This window comes from Diadema antillarum, unplaced genomic scaffold (genome assembly GCF_040938485.1).
Source record: "Diadema antillarum isolate AM-2024a unplaced genomic scaffold, OU_Dant_1.0 seq00000341_RagTag, whole genome shotgun sequence".
In the NCBI taxonomy this organism is placed as follows: Eukaryota; Metazoa; Echinodermata; class Echinoidea; order Diadematoida; family Diadematidae; genus Diadema; species Diadema antillarum.
In genome coordinates, this window is record NW_027271354.1 from 396,253 (window position 1) to 420,636 (window position 24,384).

The following is a 24,384-nucleotide window of genomic DNA, read 5'->3' on the forward strand; positions in this document are numbered from 1 at the left end:
AATCTGGAGCGAACGGACGGACGAGTGGGGATCGAGCGCGGTCCCCTAAAAATTGGTCGGCATATTGCGAGGGTACACAATCAATACTCTGAAATACTCAGCGGGGAGATGACGTCAAATCTCTCACATCACGCCACTCACACTTGTAAAGATTTTTTCCCTGTTTTTTCTTTGTATGGTGGGGAGAATCAATCTGGCAAAATGACGTTAAAAAGTCCTTAATATGTGTCGTGCACACTTTGTAATCAAAGATATTGACTCTGTATCAAGCAGTTCTAAGCAAAGTAGAATTAGTGTATGCTAATTCCAGATTACATGTAGCTGTAAGTCACTGTATCGATGAATGAGAGCATGTTATTAATATGACCAGGAGAGGGAGCCATTCATTGTTCTGAGTACTATGAACTCCAACTTGTACGCCTGCTTTTATATACACGTGTATGCCTGTAATTTCTTGGTCAACATACATTCATATTTCTCACGACACACAAAAGTCTCCTGTGTGCTGTAATAGATACAAACAGACATACATCTGGTGCTCTCTTTAATCAATCCTGTATAGATTTTATTGTTTTTACCATAAGAATGCTTTTTATGTTTTCAAAAGTTGAGTACTACATCTATGTAATGATCAGGAACTACACAATATACCCCATGTTTCAACCCCACCCCCTTGAATCACAATCTCCCGAGAAAACAAATTGTCAAGCTTTGATGAATATACTGAGTCATGCACAAAAAAAAAAACAAGCTTGTACACATGTGAATACACTGTAGGTGCATTTGTACTATTCTCACATTCATGCCCACAAGTGGCAGTAGATGAAAATGGTGACATCATTCAAACATGGATCTTTTTGTCAAAACATTTTGTATGCATTACATGGTACAAATTTATCGAAGTATGTAACTGCGAGACCAAGTTGTTCAACATTACAAAATTTACACTTTCTGTGAACTGACCAATCATATATGTATATCTGCAGGTCAATGGAAAACTTCTCCCAATACATTTGTTGACACTAAACTGTCAAACAGGCTGTTAGGTTGATTTCCCTTGGTTGATACTATGCAGGTAAGAGAACTTTCATTACTTAATAGTTTACATGGCACCAGCAAACACTAAGACCACGACTTGCTTCAGAGCGGTCAGTGCAAGTCACACACTCACTAACAAATTGTTTTGCCAGCATCGGACACACCCTGCATGTCTCGGCCATACCAGGTAATAATTAAGTTGGCATCACATTTCGAAGGAAGGCTCATTAACTAGTATTTTCAGCACTGACCAAACACAGAGGATCTGCTTACCAATGACCCTTTAATGACCCTAACCCTAACCCCCCTCCCCCTTTAAAAAAAAAGGAAGAAAGAAAAATGCCATGAAAATGTCAATCTGATATCATTGCTGGTAGTCTCACTTCGTAGAAGATCACTTGCAAGAGCAATGAAAATTAAAAGGCACAAATGACTGCACACGTGATGGTTCAGCTTCTGGCTTTACTTGATGGTCTGAAATAGGTTTTCTCATCTTTTTTTTAAATCTATTTTTTTTTTTTTAAGGGCTAATAAATTGAATCCCATCTAATATGACCTACAACTGAACAAGCTTGCTTCATGTAAGCCCCATATTTCTCCTACTTCAAAGGATTATAGTCCAATACTACTACAAACAGACCACTATATTCACTTTCATATAAAGACACTTGTACATTCAGGAGAAGGTATTATGAACTATTTTGTACTTTGAAATTTCTGTTTTCATTACTTATTTTTTGGTTTGTATGATATTTATGACTGTGAAAATAAATTGAAATTGAATATCCTGAGTTTTCTTTTATCTTCACTGTCCACATAATGCAACTGGAATGAATTGAGAGGTGTGACTGTATTAACATTGGATTTCATATATCTCTAAAATGTGAAAGAAATGCATTCAACTCTGTATTCTGTCTTGTCATGTTTCCAGACTTCAGCATGCATGCAATGTAATCTTATGCATATGGATGCTTGCATGAGTATGCTTGTGTGTCTGTGTGTGCCTTTGTGTGGGTGTATAGGCATGTACAGATAAATACATAGACAGATAGAAGGATAGACAGGTGTATGTACAGATAGACAGAGAACAATCAGGAAATAGTTCAGCCTCCTGACACCTCATTTCTAATAGGTTGTAGAGCACAAATGAGACCTCTCAACAATCATATCCAAGTAAAACTCGTGCAGCAAGCCATCATACATTAGCCACAAAGAAATCAGGCTGCATATTTTGAACAACAGAATCTACCGTACACCACTATATCATATACAAATCACATCATGCGACTAGTCCATCTGCAGCCCCTACTCGCTGCCCCCAAAGCCTCCCCTATCGTCAAATCAGTACAAACAGGTCGGAGACGGGTCTGTTTGCTCATGTATGCCCAGTACACACAATTTCTATTCATCCATGCTTTTAGTAGATTAGACCTGAGGATGAATGACACTTAAAGCAGGTATACAGTTTTTTAGGAGCCATCCGCCAAATCGTTCAAAGTTATATCGTTCAGTTTCATCCTTATCATACTTTCACTGTAAACAATTCGTTGCACACAAATGTAAAAAAAAAGAAAAAAAATACATGGCAACGATCGCAAAATTTATTAAATATTGGGTTAATCAAATATAATACATATCTATAGTAAAAGAAAAAAAAAGAATAAAAACCCTTCATGACAGTATTACTGGCATATCCACAACTGTGATTGCAGCTTTAAAGTATGCTGCACTGTTCTAGACAAATTGATATAAAAAATTCCCTCTTCTTTCAAATTTGCCTATCAAAATCAGATCTAGCAGTTGGGAAACTGTGTAGTGTGCACAGTTGATCATCTTAATGGCAATCAGACAGCTTCTCTAATAATTACAGGGAAAAAAAAGGAATTGAAAGAAAAATTTGTGGGAACTTTGGAAATGCACATGGCTATATTATGATCACAGTTCTGCTCCTAACTGCTGAGTCCATTATCCATTATTTGTCATCCCCGCTGCACAAGATCCTTGAATTCAGTTTCTCAGAATAATTCATCATCTCTGCCATAATAGAAAAAAAAAAGGCATTTGCAGGGTCAATTCTAAAAGATGCATATCACTTTGAATGAAAGCAAAATGAAAAATTTGGTAAGAAAAACAAGAAAAACACTGAAGAATCAAAGAAGAAGTCCATCCATAAAAATGAAGAAAATTCATCAAATAGTTGAGTTTGAAGCTAAAGTCTCTAGCTGTCTTCAATCAATCTCATATGCCATATGATGGGTAGCTAAGATATAAAAATGCCTCCAATATGCAAAATGAGAATGAGGCTCTTTGTTTAAAGTCCCTATACACTGATTCTGAATGTCTCTGATTTTACTAACATGGCAAAGCACAATGTATGCCCAGTACAAATCATAACATTTTTATAGCCTAAAAGGTGAAATTTATGGAATTAAAGTAGGTATAAAATGTCCCATATTTCAGCCCTGCAATGCTCACAAAACTAAGTAAAGTAATGAAATAAAGTAATGAAAAAGTAAGTTTTGTTTGTTTGTTTGTGTGTATGTGTGTGTGTGTACTTGCATGTGATAAAGTAATTTTTAGTAGTGACATGTCTGTACAGTGTGCCATATTAGTTGTTCAAACAGTTGAAACTTTCATGAAAAGTCTGCTTTTGCAATCAAATTCACTCTCTCTTAAAAAAACCCCCAAAAAACTGACAATGTATCATACAAGTGACCACGACGAAAGGTGGAGCATTATTCTCCCTACCATATGTCTCTTCAGGTTTTTATGAGTATTGGAAATAGACAGGGCAGTGACACTGGTCATTTGAATTTATTGGCTCTTTCACGCGAAGGCATGTAAATAGAACATGCAAATGCCATCACACTCTTCTCCGATTTTTGGAAGAGTGCGTGTCGCGGTACTTTTTAAAAAAAGTATAAGCCATGGAGTTCCACATATGCCACGTGTGCTACTGTATATCAGTGGCTTGGCCCAGGCTGTTTGGTGGCCCAGCATAGCTCTTTCCCCTCATCCCAACCGATCAATGAGATTAGAGAATCGATACCTGCTTGCGTGGGTTCCCCGGGATAGGGGATCAAAAAAAAGGGAGTACGAACAGAAAAGAAAAAAAAAATGGGGCTCGCCCCCACACAAAAGGTGGTCAGCCTGACGTAACAAAGGCCCACCCCTCAAACAGTGAATGCAGCTACATTGTAGACTGCGATGACCAGTCACCTCGTCAAAACTCCATCCTACAGGACTCCAGGGTCTTAAAATGACTCCTGAGAAAAACAGTTGTCCCATACTGTCAACCAGTTTCAACAAACTCAATCTTAAGTACTAGTTCAGCATTATTTCATGATCTTACATTGTTTTTCAATATACTTTGAAAAAAAGAGGAACACAAGTTTCCTGCATTTCCTTTCTTCTTTTTCTTCTTTCCTTGCTTGAAATTATTTCTTCAATTGATATATACACCATAGGAGAAGTCTTCCAATTAAGTTCCCTTGCAAGGAAAACAAAAGCTTGCTTACAAAATCATGACACTGAATTACACAACCTACTAATTCTACCGGATAAGTGGTATCACTCCACTCCAGTGGACCTGGTTCTACCTGTAACTTTTGTCACATTTTACAGGTGAGGGCTATATACTATGACCATTACCCCTTCCCACCCCCTCCAGTCACTTCTGCAAGGAAGTTGGGAGGTTCTCTTTCCCAGTGCCCTGTTTGGATCCATCTGCACTGGTGCAGACAGGCCAGGAGGGGCCGCTAAAAAAATTGAAGCATTGGGGTGTTAAGACAAATCCTGTCTAATCTCTTCATTACCAGATAAAAGGACAACAAAATTCTTTGTTTAGTGATGCAGTTGGTTTGTTGGCTTTTTTTTTTTTTAGAACATTTGTATTTTGCTACACACACAAATTTAATTTAGTTCATCATTGTTATCACTGACAGTGTGAGAAATTGAAATGAGTGAATAAGAATCCATTAGATGTTCTGAGAATTCCACACACCTGAAATAATCCACAAACATCTTCTAAACACTATGTGCTTTAAAAGCTACCGATTCACCTCTGGCTGGCTATAAAAAGTTTTCCTACATCCACATGGTTTTCATCAAGTATCTTTCAATTTTTTTTATTTTTTTTATTTTTTTTTTTTTGGGGGGGGGGGGGAGAGGAGGGGGCTGGAGTAGAGGTTTGTAATCTCTCCCCACTGCTATATTTTTTTTTCACAAACATGTCACATGATATCATACATTACAATTTCACAAAGCATACAAATATAGACAACCAAACAGTTCAAGAAAACAAAATATCATTTAAATGTAATGTTATTCAAAAAGCCTGGGAAGCAGATTATGCAATCTACTATACAGTACTCCACCTCCTCCAAGCCCAAGCCCACTCCCCCCCACCCCGTAAACATGGAGTGAACATTTGGCCAATAGTTCCACGGTCTAGCTAGCATGATTAATCTACCTGAAACTCTATGGTTCTCCAGAGCCTATAAAAGGATCATTGATTGTCAAGGGAGAGTGAACTCTGTCAATATGACCTTATCAAAAATTGTGTGCAGGTGTGTGCAGGTAAGTGTGTGAGTGTGTACTCCTGCGCCATTGACAATTTCATGAATGACACTATCGTGAATCAGGTGGAATATGATTTATATGTTTACATATAATATTCAAGTGGAATATGGTTTAATGTGTCAATATATTCAAGTGGAATATAATGTCATTGCATAAAATATAAAGTATTGTTTCATTAGTACTGCTCAGTTGGTTTGACTCTGACTGACCTTTTATCATTGGTGATGTTAAAGTGAGAGACTATTGTAGTGAATACTGCCATATGATGTTACTTTTGTCTAAAACTGCATTTGTATTAGGGCATTTCCACAGTAAAAGGGAGCATTTCAGGGATGTCGCTTTATTTTCTGTTCCAATGTGCATTGCCATCCAATACAATACCATCTTTTAGAACCCTCCAATACTGAGAGAAAACATTGCTCCAGCATTGCTTCAAAGAGAAGCTACATGTATCTATTAGAATTTTTGCCAGAGTGATTTATTTTGTGGTAACATATGTAATGCTGGACAGATGTCTATGTAATAACATATGAAGCTCATATAATGAATGCTCATTGAAACTTTGTTTGTTCTTTTTACTAAGTGGTCTCATATTCCTGAGAAAATCTAACTCTAAAAGTGGAACTCTCTTAAACATTGTGTATCATAGCATTTCTAGACTTAGTGTGTGACATATACGTTACATGGACAGAAAAAAACTGTTGCATTTTGTCTGTCCGTAACCTTTTGGGGTTAAAATGAATCATTCCCCTCCCCCACCCCCCCCCCCCCCACCCCCCCCCCCCCAAAAAAAAAAGTACACTTAAGTTATTGTCAAATATTTGGACTAAATTTCTTCCATTTTCCTTGGGAATTCAATTCTCGAATCAAAATCAGAATCAAAATTTCATATTACACAAGGCAATGGTATCAGTAAACTCACAAGTCTTCAACTTAACAGCACAATTGTCTTAATTTAACTAGACTTCAATGGTTTGAAATGAAATCAAAAGGAATAAATCATACTTGTATTTATTGCATTAATATATTAATTATAGATTTGTGGACCACATTATGACGACCACAGAAGGGAAAGGGAGTTATAGTTCCTAAATCATTGGCTAAAATCATGATGTGTATGATATTTTAATGCCACAAAACCAGCAGTAAGGCAATGATATGAATACTTTATTTAATTTGCATGTGCAGTGCTACCTAAAATGCTGTTTCATGAAAGCATTATGTACAATTCTAACTTTGAATTTCCACAACATTGTTCTTTTGTGTCAAACTGTAATTGAACTTCTATCACATCGTTTGCTTGTTTTCATATCATTTTAATGAGAGTCGCCTTGATCATGGTGAGACGTTAATTCTGTTTTAGAAGTCAGCGGAGAATATCACTTGGTCATGTTGGCTGCACACTTGGAGTTGGGAGGACTTGCCTAACTTTATCTGGGGTGGATGTGCAACATTTGGGCAGAAGTACAGGAGATGGCCATTTCATGCATGGGAAGGTGCAAATGCAGCTATTGATATCCACCTCAAAGAGAGCTGAAGTCATGGTACCTCCCCAATCCTTTTCTGAAGAACAGAATCTATTTGGCATGGAGGATCGATATATGGAAGCTACTATCCCATTCTCTTTAGCCACTACACCTGTACAATGTAACTTGCCTGTTACAACCAAGTAGTCTTTGGAACGCTTCATTGGCACTGAATACTCAAGCCCCTTTTCTCCCCTAGACAATGGACGCACCATGAAAATCAATGAATGTGGGTTGAGGGACTTTTGAAATTTACGGTTGTCAGCATTGTACCTCAAGGGGGCGCTGTTGTATTTGTTTCTGTGGCTGAAGCTGTACCAGGTACCAGATGTTGGGTAAACAGCATGTTTCAACACCTCATCCTCCTCTGCTAATATCAATTCAATTCTTCTTCTTCTTCTTTTTCTGGTTAAGTCTGCCTCCTTCAATAAGCTGTAGATTCTCGCAACAAGTACATGTGCGCAAGAAAAAACATGAACCAGCCCAGATTGTTACAAGTGTTATTTTGATTACAGTATGTTAAATGGGCAAAAAGGCAGGGCTATAGGAAAAATGGCACAAAAAATGTTCATAAAAAATACAACAGGAAAAACTGCATGCAGGAAATATCCCTGTAGTATGAAAGTATCCACCGTATCTGAGCTCTCCCACATGTAGAAATCGTGAATGTATGATAGGCATAGCATCTTAAAGGGATTGAATAGTTTTGGTTGAGACCTAATTTCAGGTTTCTAACATTTTTTGGTGAGATAATGAGAAACCTCTTATAAAATATGAAAGAGCATGTAATTCTATGAGGAATTCAATGTTTATTTGATGAAAATTAGTTTTGAAATGACTGAGATATCCAAAAAAGAGTAATTCTAATAAATGTTACGATCGCTTTGTTTTACTTTGTGTTTGGATGTTTCAGTCATTCCAAACCCGATTTTCATCAAATAAACTTTGAATTCCTCTTAAAACGGTATGCTCTGCACTATATCATAAGTGTTTTCTTGGTATCTTGCAAAAATTTAAATGCCCAATTTTCATCTCCACCAATACTGTACTATCCCTTTAAAGATCAAAGGCCATTCCTTTTTAATTGTTCCTATTGTCACTTTAATAAATAAATGGATTTCAAAAATCATAAAATCAAGGAGCACAATTAGATTGCAGGAAAATGGGGGAAAAAAGTAACTTTTATTCCACTAAATAGATTGTTAACCCTCTATACTCAGTTAACCTTCTGTGTGCCATACTGATTAACTGTCCACAGGTTTGTGTGTGACATGTATGCATATTTGACTCAATGCCACAGAAAGGGTTAACAAAGCAACAGCAGAAGTGCAGTGTAATCAATAGTGCATGTACACACACAAACTGTGGAAGCATTCATGGGTAATGGTACCCATGGGAGGAGACCCTGACATGTGATGTGCTATAAAGAATGCACAATGACAATGCTGAAAGAAAAGAAAAGAAAAGAAAGATATGACAGTGCTCCAGGGATTTCTTTTCATTTCTCTGGTGAGATCTTGCATTACTGTGTCATTTTAGAAAAGAAGTAGCATCCTGCGGTGTGTATCGATGCAAAGTGCTTGGAAATATGGGACAAAGACAGGATCAGACCTCTTATTTAAACAGCCATCTGATATATTGTTATCTTTGGTCTATGGAAATGGTTCTACATTTTGTAAGAGATTGATTTTATTGATGAAATCATTCTCACTACAAGACCTGAATCATATCCCATATTTCATATAATCATTAATACATTATCTTCTCCCCTCCCCCATTCAACAATGTTGGACAAGCTACTAAAAAAGTAGATATTTGCATGTAATATTTTGTGCTCACCAAGGTAAAGTGCATTTCACATGTTTTTAATCTCATGGACTCAAAATATTCCCTATATAGGGAGCAAAAATTTTCACATGCTTTTTTTTTTTTTTATCGCACTTAGTGCATGTCACACAAAATGAACAAAAATTTCCACTTTCACAGTATATGATGCTTGACAGTTATTTTGTCAAGCATCAAAACTACTACATAACTCTTTATTTTAATAAAGAGTTATTTTGCATTGCTCCAACATCACATAGATCTACAGAGCAACTACACTGTACATGCAATAGAGTTTATATGTAAATCATTGCAATGGAGTGAAAATAGGAGATGATTTTAAAAATGAAAATAAAAGATAAGCCTCATGGGATAGGTGCTTAGAAGATATAGCATGACTCATACTAACCTAATCACTATCCTTCTTGATAACATGTCATAATGTTCATATTCTAGACTGATGAAAATACACCATTCTTGCAGAGACTGGCTATTCTTTTGCTGTGGCAAATTAACATAGAGTAACACATCATTTATATATTATCGCATTATAAGAAACTTTGATCTCCAAACTGACATATATGCCTGTACAGAGCTTTTTTTTTTAAATAGTTGTTTGGATCTTTAGGTCTTTTAAATCCACAAAACTGAAAATAATCTTGAAAATTATTCTTTTTCTATTTCTGCTCATCCATCAATCTATCTATCTATCTATCTATCTATCTATCTATCTATCTATCTATCTATCTATCTATCTATCTATCTATCTATCAATATCACTGTCTACCTGCTTGTATGTGATACAAAGTACCTGTATACATAATGCCAAGGGTTCAGCCCTTTGTAGGTGATACCTCATTTAGAAAATGGCGCCATCTACTGTTGAAATCCCATCAAATCCAAGCCCCTTCAAGCTGCTCACTTTTCTTCTCCCATGGTAGTTGAACCTAATTAGAGTACTGAAACTGCTCTAGATTTTGAACCATTACAGCCCACTAGAGCCTGCCACTGAGATTGACAGATTGATTATAAGCCTAAACCTGACTCTCATTCAAATAGTTGTTCCAAAAGATGCAAGATTAATTGATGGTATCTAAGTTTTATATTGATCTACGGATGAATTAGCATATCTGGGGCGAAACATGTCTGGTTTGGAATTACTTTACATGCATTGTACATGATTTGATCTCCCTTGTGTCCACTCTGTCCATTTATCTTCAAGCAGTATACCACTCCAGAAGGGATATGTGTAAGCTATCAATCTTTTGTGACATATTCAGCACATACATGGTAGCATAACGCTTTTTTGCCTTACAGGGAAAGTAATGGGGACATCAAAAAGAGCAGTATCTCGGTAGGTAACACAAGTTACAAGTTACCAAGTTACGTGTTTCATTTTCCATTCCAAAGACAGATGACAGATGTTTACAGAGCTCTCTTTTCTTTTCTCTTTGTTTTTTAATCATTCCCTATCTTTTAAAGTCTGTTTTTTTACTTTTCATCCTCTTTCTTTTTTTTAATACTCCCTTGGTATTTTCTTTGTTGTTTTTGTGTATGTTATTGTTTTTTTTTCTTACAGTTGTCATACGTGTATTTCCTTTTATCCAATATGAAGTATCAAAAGCGATTTTAACACTAAACTTAACAAATCTTTTAACAACTGAGGGCAATATACCACCGCAGGAGGATCTGATGTGGCCAAAGAGCTTATAATGAGTAGGAAGTAGAGTGCTTACTGGCCATATGCCCAGTATAATTGCTCTGTGATTACCGGTACATGGGGAGATGTGAGGTGGTAGGCTCACTCCTCATGCTAACATGTTAGCATACAAGCAACCCAAGTGCTGCCAAATCTAGGAGTGCGTACTCGCGTAAAAGTTCAAATACGCACTGTAAAAAAATGTTATTTGAGCGCAAAGTTTGCCATTAGAAGTGAGTAACATGTGTGGCAGCATGTTATCATAGACAGTATTGCATACAATGTAGTTTGCCCTCTATAGGCAATGAGAAAAACCTCTTTAGATGGGGTTCAGTGGGAAATACCACTGACTCTTATTAGTGTAGTCCCTGATTCTCTGCTGCCAGCAGCAGCAGCATAATAAAATAATACTTGAAAAAAAAAACACCCAGAAAATCAACAGGCTTACCAGGTTTACTTAAAATTGACTGAAAAATTTGTTAGTTAAAATGTTTTGTTGATCTTGTTTATTACTATGATTTCATCTAAAATGCATAGTACTATGTTTTTGTAGTTTTACTCTTTACATGCTCTCACAGCTACATGTAATTTGCAAAATTTAGCTTACAAAATGTTTTACCGAGTACTTTATCTTACAAATTGTGATTTCTGTCTTTCTGTGGCATTTTCTAAGTTTTCTGTCCTTAATTTCCAGCATATTTGACCTCTTAATCTCATTGACACAGGAAATAAAAAGAAGAAATTTAACAAAATGACAGACGAGCTGCAAATATGGATGTATGTATCTTTACACTATTGTTTGGCATTTTGCAGGCCAGAGTGTGCATATCAACTTTTATCATCTTATCTTGAAGAAATGGGAAGTTACACAGAGACCAGTACATTTTGATCACTTGACCATCAAACTATGACCAACAACTAATGGTGCTCATATGCAGAATTTGACTATGGACCTTTGCAAAAATAAGCAATGATATGAATACAGATAATATGGTGTGCTGTTGGAATCGTCCAAACAATTTCTCGTGATGCGCTGCACTGGGGTGCTTTGGAGACGATAACTGATTGTGTCAGTGTGTCATATACTAAACTATTGCATTGTGATGACTCAAATCCATGACACAACTTTCAGTGAGGTGATGATCTATGTAACACGTTGAGCTATTAATCTACCCCAGACCTTTAAAGCAAAGCAGTGCCATAGACGCTATAACATGCCAGTCTATTTGAAATTTATTTTAGTTTTTTAATTAAAACCATTTCAGTATAACTGTATTATGCTTTGCTATGTGTTTAATTTTTGGGACCCTATGTAATAAACACTGAGCTTTTAATTTAGCTCCCCCCCCCCCCCCACTTAATATTATGACTATTTTGTATCACCTTTTGTTGCAAAGTATTGTTGTCAAAAGTACATATATGGTTCAATTGTCCTTCTTCATCATAAAAAGACAAAATTTTATTGCATAGTACTAATTACTGTAATTCAGTTACATTTGTTTATTTGCTTTTGTGAAAACAGAGTAGACATAAATTCCAATCAATCACTCAAATCTGTGGCGTTTTCTTTTCAACAGACTGATGTAAAATTGCCTGTAAGGGCCAGAGGGCTGCAGCATGTTCTCAGGGGGAAAATACAAATTAGCAGCATGACTTTAAGCAGTTTGAAATTGCTTCAGTGCAGAGCCTAAAACACAGAGAAATTAGGTTGACTACTAACGTGTGCATTCTGACATAGATTACATCAACTCATGTCTTCAGACATCTGTGGCATGATCTCATATCGAAATGTCAATGAAAGGGGCCTTTATTCCTGGCTGCAATGTACCATACAAGGAAAAAACAAAAACAAAATAGAGACACACATAAGCATACACACACATACACACACACATACACACACACACACACACACACACATACACACAGATAGACACACACACACATACACACACACTTGAAAACAAAACATGAAGGGGGTGAGTTTTCATGGGGCACACATAGTGAATCCAAAATGACAGAATCAGTGAAGATAGCACGCTCACAACACGATGTCCTTTGATCTGACTTAATCCCGGCCCCCCTAGTACTTGCAACATAAGGGGAAAGGCCTATGATTGCATGTCTGTTTGTTTTTGATGTCACTCCACTGGATCAAACACGTCAACGAATGTGAAGTCTGTTGTGAGCAGATGCCCTGTAATATGCCAGTATTATTATACCACAGGGGCTCAACTTTTCCTCATGGGGGTAAAATGTGGAACAACACGTAAAGGACATGAGCCTTTCAAAATTGTGCAGTAAAAATGCAGAATAGCATGTAACTTTTGCATGGATAGAGACTAGATTTCGCTGGGCATACATTGGTGTAAAGTGTTGGCTTTGATTTTCTATTTTTCTCCTTCACTTTCTTTATCATAATACAAACTGAAACTGAAACAATAATCATTGTCATCATCAATTCTCCCTTCAGTATGTGCAAAAACAAAAATTGACACAAAGTCAACAGAATATATATCTGAATACTACCCGAACACTGCTATGCCCGATGGGGACAGCCACTTTGTTTTGTTTTGTTTCACCTTTTTCTTGCTAGCTTGCTATAATGCTTTGATTGTGAGCAATGAAGAACCAGACTCAACAGAGTAATTTGAATGGCCAAAATCTAGCAAAGGACAACAGGATATCATCGAATGAGAGAAGGCACTAGTCAGAATATGAACACAATATAAAAATATACATGATATATTTTCCAGATGGGGCATCTACCTGAAACACCACTTGTTTAGCTCATGTGATTCAGTGAAACTAAAAAATCAGCTAAGAGGATAAATTTAGAAACATGGGCAACAGGTAAGTACCGACACAAAATAGGCATACAGGTTGTTGTCCAAGTCTGTTGAAAAGCATGTATACTCAACTTGTAGGTAGACATGCTTTGACACTGGATGTATGTGTACAGTATGTCCCCCAAAAAATTACAATCAGATTTTTGCATTGATAACTCCCAATATGATTAAACTGTCTAAATGCTACTTCGAGGTCTTAAAATATAACATCTTAGCTCTATTTTGCAGAAAACCCCATTCAATTTGGTTAAGCGGTTACAAAGAAATGTGGATTGTTGTAAAGCATGTCATGAGTCTGATTCTTCCAAGTTGAGCACTTGGATGCTTTTGGAACTGCATATCAATGTGTGAACACAATGGACAGAACTTGGAGGGAAAGGATTCCCGACATGCTCTACAAAACTCTTCACTTCTCTTTGACCACTGAAGCAAATCAAATGGGGTTTTCTGTCAGATGTGGGCAATGAGTTATAGTTTCATACCCTGAAATTGTATTTTGATTGATTCATTGTCTTTAAAGCTATCATTGCGGAGGGTCCCATTGTAATTTTTTAGGGGAAATAAGGTATACTGACCAGTCGACTGCATAAAAAAGCATTCATCAGAAAGCATGGTCATAAAGGTTATGCTTCCTATTTTGCAATTACACAGCTACAAATAAAACCAGTTACACCAGAAACCAAACATTACCTCATCATAAATGTCGTCATTCTTCTGAAAATCCCCAGGTTTGCGAGGGAGTATATGGACGTGAACATGCTAAAAGCAGAAAAGAGAAAATCAGAAGTGAAGTACATAAAAATACATTATACAACACACAGTGAAAAAGACACAAACTATAAATGCACATTCATGTTGAAAATCAGAAAGTAAGCAACAAGCCATTTTCATATATACTGAATGAAAATATGCCTTAATACATATCTTGTTGACAGAAGTTAGCAAAAAAAACCACAACCCCAAATAGACAGGCACATTTTCAAAACCAGAAGGGATACACAGCATCATATCAGTTTAAGGATGTTTTGTAAAAGTGGAAATTTTGTGGTGTGGAAATTCTTGTGCAACATGAAACTAGTGCTAAACGAAAGGAGTACAAATTTCTGGCTTGTTATACTTTGTTGTATCATTTTATATCTTTGCTCTCAAGGTACAGTGTAGGTGTATTGTAGGAATATGATCATTGTTATTCATAGTTGTCTTCCCATGCGCTAGTCCTGTAACATGAGTGAATTTGCTGTCGTAATGTAGTCCAGATACCTTTTATCGGAATACACACTGTCAAAGCCTTTATACGCAATGGCAGCATTGAGCTGTTTGAAGTGCTACAAGGTTGTAGCTCAATTGTCATTACTGTCCATGAAATTATTCAAAATTAATTTTGCCCAGACGAGCGGGAAGAATTAAATCACACAAAAAATTCCACTTTTACAGTGCCATATTGTCATGATTACACTACTGTAGTCCTATCGTTGATTGTGGTGTGCAGTACTACCAAAACACATCCAATCTACAGTTACATTGCTTACAAGATTAGTACATGTGCTACGCACACACATTCACACAAACTATTCACACTTCCATACATGTACATCCTAGCTAGCCCTTTCTTCAGTCCAAACAGCTTTGATATACAAAAAGCTTGGCTGTTTTCTGTAAATGGACACAACTGTCGCTTTTTCTTTTTAAACAGATGCCCTCCAATAAATAGAAGATGAGCCATGCTATTTCCACACCTTAACGTCCACTCCCCTTCCTTCCTCTTGTACGTCACATGCATTAATTGCATCCAGTACCTACATGTACACCCCCACCCCATTTCTCCACCCCTCTAAAAGATATAGCCAACAGATTGTTATGTCACCCTTCAATCACCAGCCTGCTTCAGTTTATGCTAATTAAACTAGTTTCCTTTCAGAGAGATCGCTCATCAAGTTCACTAATTCAATTCCTGAATTTGCCTCTTTTTCTGTTTTGCCATTTATCTTATGTGTACAAAATGTGTAGAAGATGTACCGTGCTGTAGAAAGATCGTCGCAGCTACAAATATAACTTTGTCCCGAATTAATGATATGATGACAGTTTCACAGAGTCTAAAGGGTTACGACTGTCCGCAAACATATTATTCATCATGTATTGTGATGGAACAAGAGATCATGGCCGTGCATCACTCCTGGATTTAAGGGCCAGATAAGGAAATATCTCTCTGGATGCGATTAATTACTGCCATAGAGGCATGACTCAGACTGCCCAACAAAGTAGCACAGTTTTGCCCTACTGACAGCTGCACGATACCCCATTACAAGTCACAGTGGCAACTGCCCAACCAATGTGGATTGAAAATAACCCTTTGTAACACAGTGCTTCCAAAAGAGACAAAACCTAATTTCAAGGATGAACCTTATTGCTGAAGTTGCATGACTTAAAAACAACAACAAAACAAGTGAAAGACCACAAACACATGCACATGTTGCCCCCTTACCCCCCCCCCCCCCGAGACTTTGATTTCTTCAACCTTTCAAAGACCTTTGAAATGTTACCAATTACCACGTGCCTAAGCATCATATGGGGCCCCATTTAAAACAACTATCATATGGCAGCTTCTGGTATATAAACAAATACTAGGGGCAACAGACATTTAGTTTCCACGATTAATGGTCATTGCAAACATATTTGTAATTGTTTCTTGGTAGGTTATAATTATTTTTTTATGCAAAATATGCACCTAGATATTACTGAAGTAACGAAATAAGACTTTTTGTTTGGAAAGAATGCTGGGCAAAGGGTACTAATATCATTAAAAGAGCCCTCCTTTCTTCACCCACCATTACACTTTGTCACGACCTATAATTGGTTTTGACAGTTCTGGACCAAGGAGGATGTTCAGAAGACTATCATTCCTTTTACATGTGGTGATGGCACAAGAGATAACCGTGCATTACTCCATTAGTGACCTGCCCCCACGCCCCTGTGGAGTATAGTCCCAATTTAAACTTACTGACATCTTCTCAACATATTGATGAGTCCTGCCAAGTTTGCCTAGAATAATAACATACAAGTACATTTTGAAGATGATCAAGATAACGTGTTTATTTCTTTGTTGAGTGCACCCCTACAAATCCTGACATCCCTTTACCCCACTGAGGACGAGTCCCGAGTATACTTGGGCAAGTGTCTATGGGAAATGTGCGTTGTAACAAAATCAGCCCGTTCTCAACGAGTCAAGGATGTTACGGCCAATCCAATTTGTTCATAAACTGAGATATTTGAATATATGTAACAAAAACTTTCCTCTAGCATTTCTGGATCATGGATTAGAAACAAAAAATAAAAAACTTATGTTTTGTTTTATTTTTGTACATATTTGTTTGTTTGTTTCTTTTGGGTTGTTGTTGTTGTTGTATCCTATCTCCAGGCTCCTTCTGGGCAACAAAAAAAAAATGACCTATTTGAGATCCAAATAGCTCTTGGATGATGCTTCAATACCAAGATTGAAAACTATTTGCATAGTTAGGCATCACAGGTACCAAAATTGAGTCACTGTTGGACCACATGTGAATTTTCATACTATAGCCACCAGTTCACTTATAATTTCCCATTAACAATTCCTTTTCATATCTTAATTTTGGACTTTTTTTAAAACAATCCCTTATTTTGTTCATTTTTCCTTGGAACTCTGCTCAATGCCCTTCAAAGGTCACAGTCTTAATTTGGACAATGCAAGATCTCCCTCTTCTATCAATGATTTCTTTTTTAATTCTAGGCTAAAATATGTATTCAGATGATTCAATATAAAATATGAAATGGGGAAAAATAGAAAGTTATGTATGACACACACAGTTGCCTCTGTATGATGCACACCACTTAACAGATACCAGATGGCGGGTAATCTAAATGATCTAGAAATTTAGAAGTGCATTGAAAAAGCCATAAATCATGACCAGTGTACTCATTTTGCCCTCCAACAGGTAGCCTCCATTATGTGTTCACCCTCCACAATATCACAAAACTATACCATACTTGGCACAGGGTCTACTGAATTAGACTGCCAGCATTCTAGCTCAAAACCCTTTCGTCTGACAACTGATTGTCATGTTTCTTTGGTTTTCTTGCAGAAAACAGCCTGCATTAGAACAGATCAGCATCATGATATGCAATACCTTTCCAGGCTATTCTGCTGTCTTACAAATAATCTAGATTTGATATTCATGAGATAATGGCAAAGAAAATATCACAGTGTTTTTCCTGAATATGATATGAATATTAATATAAAGTTCATTGTCTGATAAAACATATTTAGATAAGGTTAAATGTGCCTTCATTTTCATTCAGATATATCGTATAATCCGAGTTTTGGACTGCAGACAAGTACTCTAACAAATCATAGTATGAAACATTTCCATTTGGTAAAGGTTGACTTTTTTAACAGTGCTATGAGGTACTGTATTGCCTCATTGCAGACGAGATTAACGATTAACAAGAAGACAAAAAAAAAAAGACAGACCATCACTTGTTCAAGTATTGGAAATCTCTACATAGCAGGGCGATGCTCCCAAGTGGCTCACTCATAGACCTATTTACAGAACCTACAATGAACTGGACACTTACCCATACTGTTTGTCCAGCATCAGGGCCATCCTGTACGGAACAACAGCACATCAATATCTTTTTCATAATAAACCTTCAAAATAAAACTCAAAATTTAAAAGTAACAATATATTTTTGTAATTCTATTAGTTCATGCAACTTGCTCTTTCTAACAGTACTTTCGATTTCACTCTGTTCTTCTACATATATTTTTTCCTTTTTTGGGGGGGGGGGGGTAAGTGAAGGGATCAAATTTGAATGGAATACAATGAACATCAAATATAAAAAAATACTGACGAATATTGCTAGACATGCAGCTTTTATTTTTTTCTAACAATAATTTACTGGTTTGTAAAAATAAGTGCATTTTTCTATAAAAGATATTTTGAGATCTTTCAGATGACTTGTAAAATATGGTCACTGATTCATTGGATCTTGATGAAAACCACAATAAACAAACAATAGCATTACAGCTTGCACCAACATAAAATAGTATTATCCAGGGCTGCACACTAACCCATTTTTTCTGCCGGTCCAACCTGTCTCTGTCGGACCGGTAGATGCCCCGTTTTACCATTTTTGCCGGTCCGAACAGAAAATTTACCGGTCAACAACAACAACCTAAAAAAACATTAAATGACTTGCAAACTTATTTTCTTGTTTTTTATGGACGTACCCCCCCCCACCCCACCCATGTACATTTTACAGATTAATATTTTTTTTAAACTTGCATTATTTATTGCACAAAAAATTAAAAAAAAAGACAGGAAAAAAATAGAATGTTTGTTTGTGAATTATAGTGTAAAATGATAATGAACGAAATCAGATTGTATCAAATGCGTTTGTGACTTTTTCTAAACATCGGCACACGAACTTGCTGCGTAACCTGCTCTTGGTGGTCAGTTGGATTGCGACGATTTAATGAATTATTTTAGCTGTGATATTTTCTGATGCACGCGCTACAAGGGGTTCTTTATTTTTCTCCCGACAATCTATTCGCATTTGTGCATGCGTTCTTGAAAGGTACACGACATGCAGGGCCGAATTCGCGATCCTTTTTGCGCCCATTTCCACCTCAAATATTAGCGGGTTTGTGACGATTTCATAAATTACTTCGGCGGTAATATTTTCTGATGCAAGCGCCAAAAGGGGTTGAAAATGTGTCCATTATTTTTTCCCAATAAACTCTTCGAATTTCGTAAGAGCGTTCTTACAGATGTTCCACACAGCCGAATTCATGATACTTTTTGCGCCTATTTCTACCTCAAATATCAGCGGAATTGTGGCGATTTCATAAATTACTTTGGCTGTAATCTTTTATGATGCACGCGCCAAAAGGGGTTGAAAATGTGTCCTTTATTTTTTCCCAATAAACTCTTCGAATTTCGTAAGAGCGTTCTTACAGATGTTCCACACAGCCGAATTCATGATACTTTTTGCGCCTATTTCTCCTTCAATCAGCGGAATTGTGGCGAGTTCACGTATTACTTCGATGTAACTTTTTGTGATGCAGGCACCGGCAAGAATGGTTGAAAATGCGTTCTTTATTTTTCTCCCCATAATCTCTTCGCATTCCGTACATGCGTTCTATGACACGGCCGAATTCACGATCATTTTTGCGCCTATTTCTACCTCAAATATCAGCGGGATTGCGATGATTTCATGAATAACTTCGGCAGTAATCTTTTATGATAAACGCGCCAAAATGGGTTGAAAATGTGTCCTTTATTTTTCCCGGATAAACTCTTCGCATTTCGTAATGCATTCTAAACAGATATACGACACGGCCAAAAATCATGATTCTTTTTGCGCCTATTGTTTCCTCAAACTTCAACGGGATTGCGATGATTTCATGAATTATTATTCGGCCGTAATCTTTATGATGCAGGGGCTAAAAGGGGTTGAAAATGTGTCCTGTATTTTTCTCCCAATAATCTCTTTGCATTTCGTACATGCGTATAAAACACGGCCGAATTCACGATCCTTTTATCGCCTATTTCTACATTAAATATCAGACGAATTGTGGCAATTTCATGAATAACTTCAAATGTAATCTTTTGTGATGCACGCACCAGCTAGAATGGTTGAAAATGCGTTCTTTATTTTTCTCCCCATAATCTCTTCGCATTCCGTACATGCGTTCTTGAAAGATATACAACATGGCCGAATTCACGATCCTTTTTTGCGCCTATTTCTACCTCAAATATCAGCGGGATTGCGATGAGTTCGTGTATGACTTCGGATGCAATCTTTTATGATACACGCGCCAAAAGGGGTTGAAAATGTGTCCTTTATTTTTCCCCGAACTCTTCGCATTTTGTAAAGGCGTTCTTAAAAGATACACGACACGGCCAAAAATCATGATTCTTTTGCGCCTATCATTTCCTCAAACTTCAACGGGATTGAGATGATTTTATGAATTATCACTCGGCTCTATAATCTTTATGATGCACGGGCCAAAAGGGGTTGAAAATGTGTGCTGCATTTTTTACCCAATAATCACTTCGCATTGCGTACATGCCTATACGTCACGGCCGAATTCACGGTCCTTTTAGGGCCTATTTCTACATCAAATATCAGGGGGATTGCGATATGTCATTAATCATTTCGGCTGTAATCTTTTGTGATACATTCACCAGAAGGGTTGAAAATGCGTTCTTTATTTTTCTCCCGATAATTTCTTCGTATTTGGCGTTTTCAAAATTATACATTGCATACAGGGCCAAATTCGATATTCTTTTTGCGTCTATTATTGTTTACTCAAATTCCAACGGGACTGCGAAATTTTCATGAATTACTATTTGGCTGTAATTTATATGATGCAAGCGCCAAAAGGGGTGAAAATGTGTCCTTTATTTTTCTCCCGCTAATCTTTTCCCATTTCGTACATGTGTTCTTATCTACAAGGTATACGACACGGCCGAATTCACGATCCTTTTTGTGCCTATTTCTACCTCAAATATCAGCGGGATTGTGGCGATTTCATGAATTACTTCGGATGTAATCTTTTGAAATACACGCACCAGAAGGGTAAAAATGTCTTTTTTATTTTTCTCCCGATAATCTCGTCGCATTTGTGTATGCGTTTTTGATAACCAAGACGGCATGCAGGACTGAATTCAAGATCTTTTTTTGCGCCTATTATTTCCTCAAATTTCAACGGGATTGCGTTGATTTCATGAATTGTTATTCGGCTGTAATCGTTTATGATGCACTCACCAAAATGTGTCCTTTATTTTTTTTTCTTTTTCTCCTCTATAATCTCTTCGCATTTCGTACATTATCTTTTGGAAGATACGACGCGGCCGGTCGAATTCATGATCCTTTTTGGGACGATTTCTACCTGAAATATGTAAGCGGGACTGCCATGATTTCATTTTTCTCCCTAGTATTATAAGTACACGGAAGGGCCGATTTCGTGATCCTTTTTGCGCCTATCTTCGTTATGAGAACATTCTGAGCGAATGAAAATATCAATTTGTGAAATGACTGTGCAAAATGAAAATAAACGCAATCAGATCCATTTACTGTATCGCTGAATATCGAATGTGTTTTTACTTTTTCTAAAAATCGACACAAGTAAATTAGTTCTAACATAACTGCCACGCTGCTGCGAAGCCGGGATCGGATCGATCTTACGTTAAAAAATCATGAGTAAAATGACCCAGAAATGCGTGCGCTTCTTTCAATGCTTCTTGTCTGGCATGACCGCCGATTGCAAGCAAACGAGAAGCAGTTACACTGTACATGCTTTGCATCGTTTGCTTTGCATGTATTGCATTGCATGGCAAGGCGTGAGCAGCGCCAAATGCGCAAGCGAGCGCGAATGTAACTGGTCGACTGCTAGTGCTCAAAACTATGTTTACTGTACAAATTGCACCTGTAGACATAAACGAAAACTTGCGTAAAACTTGTTGAACAGTGCGATATCTTGCATTCTGTTTCTCCCTGATCGGGGCTGCTCTTTTCCTTTCTACTGACCCCACCAATGCTTTTTTTTTGTACTGGTCATGTCGGACCGGTAACTTGTGGATTTCCTGAAAAGTTACCGGTCCGACAGTGACTTTTACCGGTCTTTGACCGTCGGACCGGCGCCAGTGTGCAGCCCTGTATTATCTGTAAACATATATACAGAATTGGCATTTTAATATATCCCACTCAGGAAGCCTTTAATCTCATAGGATATTAACAAGATCAGTGCATGTTAGCTGAACAGATTAAATAGAATGGGCTGCCAATATATATCACTTCTGACAATGATGTATGGTATTGGTAATTTCAATAAATAACAGCAAAAATGTCAAGGGCATTGATCATCATTCATGGGCTTCAAACTTTAGAATGACCTTCCCACCTCATGACCTTAAAAATGTCCCTGCATTCACCTCAATTTCTGGAAATAAATTCCCTCATTTTGCTACCTATCAGGTAGATCTCTGCCCTTGTTCAGTATAATTATATTGTAGTGTTATATTTTTTGTTGTTGCAAATTTGGAAAGTTTTATTCGAGTCAGCGTTATATTACTTCCGCTAAATTAACAACTTTTGAAAATATCGTCTCTCAGAACACAAATGGATTTTCTCTTCCATCTCCAAGGTGGGAACTCACTAGGTTTTTTCTTGGAAAGTGACAATACATTTGTACTTCTTTTCCATTCTATCAAAGTGGTTCTTGCAAAATTGTCTTACAAGCCCCAATGGCGATATATAATACTCACAAAACATATGACGTAAACAGGATATATGTACATGTGTCTGCATCTCTTTTAGTCATTGTTAAAGTGAATAGCCCTTCCCAGCATCAGAGTGCCTGAATAGATGCTTGCAAAGTACCTTTTTAATCAATTTTCCTATTCTAAATTTGAACAGAATCTTGATTTGCACAAATTAAAATGCTTCTGTGTTTGTGAAACAAACTCAACTCTCTGGCAGTCACCATATATTCTACAAAATAACCTTATTCAAAACAAATTGGACAAGGATCATCAAAAATCAGTTTCCCTGATGCACAAAAAAATGCATTGTCCACAAATCCACACAAACTTCTGTACATATAATGCCGGATATTTTGCAAGGTTTTTACTTTTCACAGATTTCATGAGTAGGGTGCTATACGCGAATTTAAAACACATGAAAATATTAACTCTGATCCCAGTGACGTGCCAACATACATTTATTTGTTCAGTACTCTGTATCAAACAATCACAAATTGAACCACTCATGAAATTGTTGAGAAGTCCCGATACACACACACACACACACACACACAAAAAAAATGCCTCGCCAAATACATGGTATACACAGTATATTAGTAATGGTACTCATAGCACTGACCTGCATTGCTATTGACATTGATGATGCCTTAAATGCACTTTCAATGACCTTTGACACTGTCTGAGTGCTCTGGAAAAGGTCAGCGACCTCATCGCACGTCATATCGTGGAATCTCTCCACTGGCCTGAGTGGAGACACCAAGACATCTGGTGTCACAGAGGACAGGTTAAGGAAAACAAGAATCATCATCACCCCATTGCCAACAATACAGCACATCATCTCACCCAGGCTGATGAACTACAGCATCTGACTGGATTTGGGGCTAAAAATCTGTGACTCTGACTTTTGATGTGAAATCCATCTAATCTCCATCATCCTTATCAATCATGCATACATGGGAACTATTACCTCCAGCTGAAAATGCACTCAGTCACAGAGGTTTCAGATTATCTTTCTATACTCCTATAACGCTTTCTAGCAAGGAGTGTTTCTGCTGCATTGACATCGTCCTGATGCTTGCAAACTTCCTTATAATTTGCTTCCCTTCTACATGCATACTTGACATTTTCCATACGTAATACCACCAAGCTCTGTATGTGTATCCATCATGTGATTATAAACACACTCTAAAAGAGCGGAAAAAGGGAAGGTGCAAACATGCATTGTCAGCTGGGTGTAGATGCAAGTGTGTCCATGACGTCGGTATTCATTTACGTATTGATTACATAATACCCTTTCGCGATTATCTGGGTTACGCTATATAATGCGGAGTATATAAATGTGTATGCTTTTGTGGGTGTATGAAAATATGTGATGCATGTGCCAAAGTTTTTTGCCAAAGGGAGGTGTACGCTGTATGTGAGGGTAAAAATGTCGAGTGTGTTCAAGAGTGTAATCGTATCAGTTTCTATCTGCATTTATGAATGTTTTAATGTCCGACGGTTTTCAATGTTATATCTGTGTTTTGGAAACAGAGTTGTGAAACGAATAAGCAATATTACAATGT

The 24,384-nt window shown here is 37.1% G+C and overlaps 1 protein-coding gene across 1 annotated transcript in view; it reads right to left on the reverse strand.

The window, feature by feature from the left end:
• LOC139730877 (bis(5'-adenosyl)-triphosphatase-like) overlaps positions 1-24,384 on the reverse strand; it is a 66,982-nt gene that overhangs the window by 35,900 nt on the left and 6,698 nt on the right. The window contains exons 3-5 of the mRNA XM_071641753.1: positions 23,439-23,584; positions 18,126-18,155; positions 14,208-14,276 (exon numbers count right to left, since the gene is read on the reverse strand). Coding sequence (XP_071497854.1) covers positions 14,208-14,276; positions 18,126-18,155; positions 23,439-23,584 — 245 coding nt within the window. The remainder of the gene's footprint in view (positions 1-14,207; positions 14,277-18,125; positions 18,156-23,438; positions 23,585-24,384) is intronic.